Genomic DNA, 9138 nt, shown 5'->3' with positions numbered 1-9138 from the left:
GGTGCCACTGGACTCATACGTTGCTCTGCTTCTTCAGACCAACACAGCTACCCACCTGAATCTATCTAGTCTATGATTATCAAGCAGCTTACAAAAGTGGTGCAGATGAAGAAAGGACTTTACCATAGATGAGCAGTTGGTCAGGTTCAGTTGTTCTGTTATCCATTCAAGCCATATTCCAGGTAAACCTGACACATGTGCAGGCCTAAAATTCAGCAGCTCACAGGAGCACAGCTCCTGAACCTTTCTGAGGGTTCCCCCTCCTCTCCCCCCACCTACCTTGTCCTTTGAACAGGACCTGCAGCTGCATAACAATCCCTGGATTAGGAGCACAGGCAGCCAGCCAGCCATCAGGGTCTTTGCCACACCCCCAGCAGCCTTCATTAACCTCTGGAGAAGCCCACACCACCCTTTCTCCATGTATGTGATTTTGGGCAGTGGGTGGCTTGCTGGCCTTTTGACTGTGGGGGGGGGGGGCAGCCAAGGAGAGCCCCAGGTGAGCGAGGTCTGCTTGGGCTGGCTGGATCTCTAGCCAGCCCAAGCAGACCTCACTCTCCTGGGGCTCTCATTTCTTGCATTGGGTTACTTTTTGCTGGTGGGGGGTGGCTTATGCTAATGAGTTATGCTAATGAACTCTACCACCTATTTTTCTACAAAATGACCCCTGCACATGTGAATTAAATATGTAGCATTGCTGTGATACTGAGATACTGTATGGTCTCAAAGGAAAAGTTTACCTGGGCGGGCAGACTGCAACACCACATGAATCCCAGCTGTCATACTAGGTGGTGACAGTACTGGTTGAATCTTGGAACCACACAAGGAGAAATGTATTTGGTGATATTTTTTCCTCAGATATAAAACAGCAGACAATTATGTGTCAGGACTACCTATATAACATGGTACAAGCAAAGAGCTTGTAGATCTCTCACCACAGAAGGATATGTAGTGTTAGCTGACATTACATGTTTTGTTAAGATTGATGGCAGTTTGTGTTAGTTTTCCAGCATTAGATTCATAACACTGTTTTGATGCATGCAAACAAAAATAAAAAATAAAGCTATATAAAGGAGCAAACCTCATGCAGATTATTCAGAATGCATACGGGGAAGGGCACATAAAGAACAAATGCCTCCTCATGTGAAAGTGTCTTTTCAAACTCTGGATGTTTGGGTATTATCAAACTCAATTGTTTCTTCCACTGCAAACATTAGTAGAACATTTTTACTCAAAATATATTGGAATTTAGCTTGGAGTAGAAATTATACTGGAAATACAATATGTGTTTTATTATTATTTTTTTACAAAATTATTTGAGGGTTAAGGACTCTAGCAATCATATTCTAAGCATTCACCAACAGTAGCCATAGGAAGCAGTTGCTAGACATGATGGATGTCAGCTGCACCACCACACATCTGACACATAAGCAAAAATCTCTCTCTCTCTCATTTTTAAGCAAGAATAGTGAAAAATGAGGTCAACAGGGATCAACTTGTAATGAAAATTAGCACTAGAGTAAATTATTTTGTTTTTTCACATCAACACACACTAAAGTCTAAACTGGATTTTTGTAGTTAACTAACTACTTAGATTACCTAGACATTTTTATATTTTTAAAAATGTGCCAAACTTGACTATCTCGAGGCTTGCCACAAAATAAACACATGTGAAATTCCATATCAGAATTTTAGATCATCAGCATAACTGTAAAGTCACCTAATTTACAAGGGATTTTTGCAAATTCCAGAAGACAGAACAATTGAAACAGTCTAGTGTTATTTTCAGCACACTCCAAAAAGCCAGGGTCCCTCATGACAAATCCTGTACTCATACAATTTGTGCCTACCAAGAGTCTGTTATATAAAATACCACATGCATATAGGCCTGTCCCTATTATCCACTTTCAACATATATTCAGTTCTTCCTGGATTGTTTGTCTGAATAAGGCTACATTCTTCTTTGTGGTTCTGAGTCATTATCTTTGTGTGCTCTCTATTTTTTATACAGATTCCTCTAGAGAATTGGCTGCTGTTTATTTGTGATTCATCCATATTTTGTTTTAACTGATCTATCTAGCAGAAAAATATCCATGATAAAAGTTGAATTTTCTTTGAAGCATGTATGTACTTGTAACAGTTCCATATCACTATTATATGTAGATCAAGGTAAATGAAGTGCATGTCAGCAATTAATGTGGCCCTGTGACAATGAATATGGAGCTATTTCTTCCATAGTGAAGCATTCATGTTGCACTCTTAAGTGGGGCTTCATTGAACAACTAGTGATACAGGAACTACTCCTCACTTAAAAGATAATGAAATGTACAAGGGAATGTGTTTATGATATTTTAAAAACGTGTGAACTCTCAATCACCCATTTCTATCAAAGTAATTACTTTCTCCACAATAGACAGAGTTAAAGCCTTCTAGTTCTCTGAGCTAAACCATTTTAAGCTGGAACAGCACCAGAAGTCTCCATTGCACTTGGTAATAACTCTTAATTCTCATCACCAGGAGAGAGAACAAGATGCTAAGGTCATCCAGCAACACAGGTAATAAATCTCGTAAAATTGGAACATGCTTCTACCAGTTTACTGAATAAGCCAACAAAACAGTTTATTATAGAAACTCCCATTTGGGGCTGAATTATGAGCACACAATTGATGACTATAAATGAAATATATTGCATGCAATTTATAAAAGGAAATTGAGAGTCCATGGTAACTTTTTCCACGTTTAGTATAAAAAACTCTTCTCTACAGTAGCAAAAACCTAAAAAAGAAGCTATACTCATTTCAGTTATATTCATTAAGAAAACAAGATACCCTTTTATTTTCATATATTACTTTTTCCCAAGAAGCATTATAAAAATCTGCCAAGGAAGGTCATGCCACTTTGTACAGAAACCCTAAGCTGCTGCTGATAAATTATGTGTGCACTCACTCTGATGGCACAGTGTTGACATTTCCTAATGTTTAGGAAAAAATTAAAATCTTTCTTTGGAAGCTTTCATATATCTAATGAGAACTAGAATGTCCGTTCACTCCACTTCAACTGTCATAGCAGGCATAAGGGCTTAATGCATGACAAAAAAGGCAACCATTTGCAATAAATAGATGGCCAAGCATAGTTATGTGAGTTACAAAGAAAGAAGATGGACTTCTGAAACCATCTTAGCAACATAACCATTTTCCATCCCTCCAAAAATATTAACATCCTTCACCAGCAACACCTATTTTTTCTCTGGTTTCCTCTGTACTCTTTTACTCCAGTTTGACTTTCAAGCAGAGGCACTAATTTTTTTGGAGCATCTACACAATGTTACGTTCTAACCATCCTCTAATGATCATTTTCCCATCTTCAGTACACTCTTTTTTTCAAACCTGCTTTACTCTGATCATCTTGGGAAGAGCACAATCCAAGTGTGTTTTCATGGTGTCTGAATGGACAGGTGCACATTTTCAGAAGTCCCACCTTTATCAGCTCCATTTTCCTGCTATCAGTTCTTTGTGGCTTCCATTTTTCCCTGCTGTGTCACAAGATAGCTTTTTCAAGACTTTAAAAAAATCAATAATTTGTTTGTTTATTAAAGCATTTTATCCTGCCCTTCCTTGTGATTCAAAGTAGCCTACAATAATAGTTAAAAACATTTTCAGTTAAAACAAAATAGCAAACCCAAATCTGTCCTTCCTCACCCCTTAAAAAGTGCCTGCCATTCAAATCCCCTCAAAAGCCCTGGCAAATAAGCAGGCCTTGGAGCGCCTCATGAAGATCTTTAAGGAGATCCCTCTCCCCCCATTCCACAGAGCTGGAGTCACAATGGAAAAGGCCTGGGCCCTGGTTGATGCCAGACAGGCCACTGTAAGTAGTAGAATAACCAACAGATGGCTGCCTAAGGATCCTAGTTGGTGCATGTTATTGACTAGTGTTATAATTCTATTGCTAATGTTCTAGTATTATAATAATTCCTGGGAAAGGGGCTGATGGAGAAGAGTGGGCAAAAAATTTCAATGAGAAAACTTTGCATCCAATGCACATGCCACTGTATTTGTAAAGGCACTGAAAGAAATATGGAGCATATCCACCAGGAGGGAGTAGAATTTATTTATTGTTACTACTAGAGACAAATTTCTCTCTCTCTCTCTCTCTCTCTCTCGGCTTGACTTCGCGAACGAAGATTCAAGAAGGGTGCAGTAGTCCATGTCTGCTGCAGGCTCGCTGCTGGCTGACAAGACCAACGCGGGACAGGCAGATCCGGCCACAGTGGCTGCAGGGGAAAGTCTGATCTGGGAAAAAAAGGATGTAACATATGGGTACTAACAAAATGCTCTGTTCAACTGTTGTTTTCAAATAATATTTAATTCCCATTATCGTGTATGATAGGCTTTTAAAATAATCTAATTTCAGTAGTCAGTTTTGACTAAGTAGACAGCCCTTAGTTGTCAAATAACTTGAAGCCAAATTGTTAAATCCAAACCTAATTAATGTAAACAAGTCTGACAAAAGGAGCTTTGACTTTAAAAAAACTTAAGACCTGAAAGTCTTGTTGGTCTCTAAGGTGCTACTGGATTCAAACCTAACTGTATTACAATATGGATTTGCTTACGTTTTAACAGACAAGAAATAAAACTAAGATTTGGCATTTGTCCATTTTTTAATATTAAGCAATAAGATTTGTTCGAGGGAAGATCCTTGTTCAGTCTTCATTCTTTTTAGCAAATCTTGGGGTGGGGGTGGGGGATAGGGTAAAATTGCAGTTTAGTGCAAATGGACAAAGGCTGTTACAATCATAGACTAAAAAGTGACGTTTGAAATTAAGAGCTTTGTTTGAAAGTTGTAGTCCCTGCAGTTTGTGCGTTAAAGTCATCTCCCCAACCTGCCATTTTAACAAGAAAGCCTTCCTTTGGCAATATTTCAGTCTCAGTTTAAAACGTTAGCTTTTGCCGGCTTTCCAGAAAGAATCCGCTTTCTCAGAGTCCCCAATCAAAAGAGTGAATGACAGAGAGCGAGAGGAGGAAGTCAAGTAGATTAGTTTTGCTTTTAAACTACCGGAAAGCCAAATGGGGCGTGGGGAGCTACAGGGATGTTGTCAGTAAACATTTTGCCTCCGGGATGGCAGGGGCAAACTGAAAGCCGAGCACAAGGCGCGCACCTCCTAGGCTTTCTCCTCTTTATGTGCAGCCTGGGAGAAGGGAGGGGAGAAGGTGGAGTTTTATTCTTCTTTTTTTCCTCCTCTCCTTTTTCTCGGAGCCAGTAATGAGCGTCTGTGCCTTTGAACTCCAGCTCTCTAGAGCGCGGCTGCGCTCGCGCTATAAATAAAGTTAAGGGCCACGCAGAGGGCGAGCACTGAGCTTGGCTGGAGGAAGGAGGAGGAGGAGGGTTTCCCGCTCTTTCCCCCTCCGCGCCTGCGGTTGTCTCCTAGTGCTGCCTGGGGCGCCAGCCATGGCCTGCGTGGACAGATGCCGCTGTTGCACGGACAGCAGGAGGCAGAGCAGCATCCTCTACAACATCCTGAAGAGCGAAGAGCAGCAGGCGGGAACCGGGCAGTCAGCCCCGCAGCCGGGCCCGTTAGGCTGCTCGTGCGGCTCGCAAAGGCGAGTGGCTCTCAAGAGCCCGCAAGTGGCTTGTAAGGCGGCTTCGGCCGTGCTGGTGAAGACGCTGCGCTTCGTGAAGAACGTGCCCTGCTTCCAGGAGCTGCCCCTAGACGAGCAGCTGGTGTTGGTGCGCAGCTGCTGGGCTCCGCTGCTCGTGCTGGGGCTGGCCCAGGACCGCGTGCATTTCGAGACCGTGGAGACCACGGAGCCCAGCATGCTGCACAGGATATTGACCAACAAGGGGCGCGACGACGGCGACGACGAGGAGGAACCTTCCCTCCTGCCGCTTCACAAGACTCCCAGGATGCTGGAGCAGCAGCCGCCCTGCGGGAGCAGCAACAGCTCTAAACTGCCCTTGGTGGGGGAGATCCAAGCCATCAAAGGCTTCCTGGCCAAGTGCTGGAGTTTGGACATCAGCACCAAGGAGTACGCCTATCTCAAGGGGACGGTCCTCTTCAATCCGGGTAAGCGAGGGCTCCCCTGACCCAAGCTGCGGCGGCTGGAAGTTGTTTCTGGTTGTCGAAGGGGGATTTCGGGCGCCGTTTTTGAGTGGCTGTGGAGCAGGTGTTAGATAGGTGGTGTTCTTCCCCATCATAGCACCTCTATGCTGGGAAGGCACGTCCTGTCCCACTTCTGCCTGTTGGAGGTGTGGGAGCTTGTCTTCAGATTGCAACAATGCTGCGTAGAGTGAGGAAGTGGTCGAATGTTAGGGTGGACTACTGGTTCCAGCCATCGCTCTCAGGTGGGGAATAACTGCTACATCTGGCAAGTAGGACCTAGAGACAGCAATCAATGACTATGCCGACAACTAAGGAAGTGTTTAGTTCAAAGGGAAACAAACCTACCTCTTCTACTCTGAAAGTTTTACCTTTTGCATAAAACATTGTATCTAAGCAGTAACAAAAGTTGTCAAGCTTTAATAAACAGTTTGTATTGAATCAGCATATTAAATATTGGAAAACAAAAGTTTAAAAAAGATTCTGTGTTCCCTTACATTAAGTTTGTCTAGATTGAGAAATAAGCATTATAATTAAAAGAAAGGTGATATCAAAAGGCATATTTGTTTGATAGACAAATGAACTCACCAGTACAATTCTGATTAAACCTGCTTGAATCTAGGCTTCAAAGCTGAGAATGTTTTAATTTCATCACTCATTGAAGCCTGAGGATTTTATCTAAAATTATGAGTGAAGACTGAGAATTAGCAACATCAGTGGTTTGTTTCCATTTTCGACTGTGCAGCATTGACATTTGGAATACAGAATACATGGCTTGAAAAATACATTTATTGTGTAGTCATGCAGGATTATGTTAAACTGGGAAAGATTCCATTTAAGCCTGCCTTATATATTAAGGTGTGATGATTTAATAACTGTAGTGAATTTTAAGTAAATTATTAGTGAAATTACATAATTTTGATACTTTTAAAAATGTTCTTTTCAGAATGAATTGTAACTAACAAACTTCATCATTTTGTAAAATCACAGTTAATAAATGTATAATACTATTACTTGAAAATAACAAAATTATAAAAATTGACAGTGTTATACAAAGTGTTCCAAAGGAGAGACTGATACCAGTTGTCAGACTGACCCAACAATGCTGTTTGTCAAGCATTCTAAGATATTGTTATTTACATGAAAAATGTAAAAATAGCTGTTTTCCAAATTATGATATTATAATTATGTTAAACCGGGAAAGATTAACATATTTGATTTGATTTTATGCTTATAAAATGTTAGCTAACAGGCACAATCTTAAACATCAATTATCATATAATATATCATATATTTGTATATCATATATTTGTATTAGACTTTAGGGCAGACACCCACCCACCCTCAACACATAATCTATTACACTAATTGCCATAGTTGGAAATGTGGAAACCCAGTTTCATGTTGAAGTTTTTAAAATCTGAAGAGTGAAACTATGTACATACATGAATAATGACATACGTATTTTAATAATATTAACAGTCAAACCAGATCCTCTTTTCCTCCTATTATTTAAATAACTTTAAACACTTGTTGCTAAAAATAAATTTCAGAGGTCCATTTTAACTAATGTATTGGCATTAAGATACTTCAGATTAATCATACTGCTAATAAATGTTCTGTGAAATTTGATTTGATTTTATGGTTATAAAATGTTAGCTAACAGGCACAATCTTAAACATCAGTTATCATATAATAAAGTCTTTATAAACAGATTTTTTTTCTCTCCCCACCCCTATCCTGTCTTCCAGAATTGCCAGGGCTCCACTGTGTGCAGTATATCCAGGGTCTACAGCAAGAAGCACAGCAAGCCTTAAATGAACACGTCAGATTGATTCACAGAGGGGACCAGGCCAGATTTGCCAAACTGAATGTGGCTCTGTCCATGCTCAGATCTATCAATGCCAATGTTATTGCTGAACTTTTCTTTAGGCCCATCATTGGAGCAGTGAATATGGATGACATGCTGTTGGAGATGCTGTGTGCAAAGTTATGAAGTTTTGTGAGAATATATAATATATAATAGAACAATGCAACAGGGAAGTCCTGCAACAGAATAGTGTAAAGTATTGTAAAATAAACTAACTTATTGTTTTTACATAGATAGTATTTTTGTATTCAATAATAAAATATTCCTTGAGCTTTGACACAACTTTTATTAAATGGATGTGCTCAAAGGCTTTAATAAACACCTGCGTACCCTTAAAATTAATCACACATTTAGTTTCCAGACTGAGTTGACTACTCTGCTACACCTGTCACTGAAGTGTAGAGTGATCAGTGCATGTGTTCAAATCTAAAAGCTTGTTTCCTTTCTTACCAATTGTTGTTATAGTCCCACATTCCTCAGACACAAGACAGATCAAACAAGGTACACTGTTTTATCTCACCAGTGTCTTGTCAAAATGACTGTTTAATATATGTTTGAATCTTAAAGTATCTCAGTCAGGTGAATGCAGTAAACAGCAGTGAGGTTGAAAGCACTGGTTTAACTGCAAACAATTAAACACAATAGTTAAATTCTCATTTCCCTTATACTTGTGGACAAAGCATCCTTACATCAATGTCATTAATGTTAAAAGGATGTCTCACTTTGTCTTATAAGCAACATTTTTTTCAGTTGTGATAACCTAATGTAAGAATTTTTGTCTTCATATAGACAGCTGCTTCTTGTAGAAGTATTGAGTGTTTAACAAAGTGGAGAAAATATAAGAAAGCAAAGCTTGGAAACTGAATTTAAGTACTTATGTAATAGGTCAGCTTTTCCTCCATACCTCTGAACCACGCTTGGAGATCATGGAAGTAGAGTGATGTCAAGGGCTGTGGCTCACTGGCAGAGCACCTGTAGGCATGCCAAAGGTCACAGGTTAAATCCCCAGCAATTCCAGTTAAAAGGATCATGTAGGAGGTGATGTGAAAGACCTCAGCCTGAGACCCTGGAGAGCTACTGTTGGCTGGTCTTAGTAGACAATACTGACTCTGATGGACCAAGGGTCTGATTCAATATAAGGCAGCTTCACCTGTGTTCATGGGTTTACTAGATGTAG

At 40.1% G+C, this 9138-nt stretch overlaps 1 protein-coding gene across 1 annotated transcript; it reads left to right on the top strand.

Annotated features, from left to right (window-relative positions):
- Positions 1–5104: 5104 nt before the first annotated feature.
- Positions 5105–8189, top strand: NR0B1 (nuclear receptor subfamily 0 group B member 1). Its single transcript, XM_060235122.1, has 2 exons — positions 5105–6058; positions 7843–8189. The coding sequence occupies exons 1-2, from the start codon at positions 5443–5445 to the stop codon at positions 8085–8087; spliced, it is 861 nt and encodes a 286-aa protein (XP_060091105.1). The 5' UTR covers positions 5105–5442; the 3' UTR covers positions 8088–8189.
- The last annotated feature ends 949 nt before the right edge of the window (positions 8190–9138 follow it).

This window comes from Heteronotia binoei, chromosome 3 (assembly GCF_032191835.1).
Source record: "Heteronotia binoei isolate CCM8104 ecotype False Entrance Well chromosome 3, APGP_CSIRO_Hbin_v1, whole genome shotgun sequence".
NCBI lineage: Eukaryota > Metazoa > Chordata > Lepidosauria > Squamata > Gekkonidae > Heteronotia > Heteronotia binoei.
This window is presented reverse-complemented; position numbering and strand designations above follow the sequence as displayed.

Bases quoted from the DNA above. Each gene is read 5' to 3' on its own strand.
- NR0B1 (XM_060235122.1), top strand. From the start codon at position 5,443: ATGGCCTGCGTGGACAGATGCCGCTGTTGCACGGACAGCAGGAGGCAG. The intron at 6,059-7,842 runs GTAAGCGAGGGC...CCTGTCTTCCAG, and splicing joins GACGGTCCTCTTCAATCCGG to AATTGCCAGGGCTCCACTGT.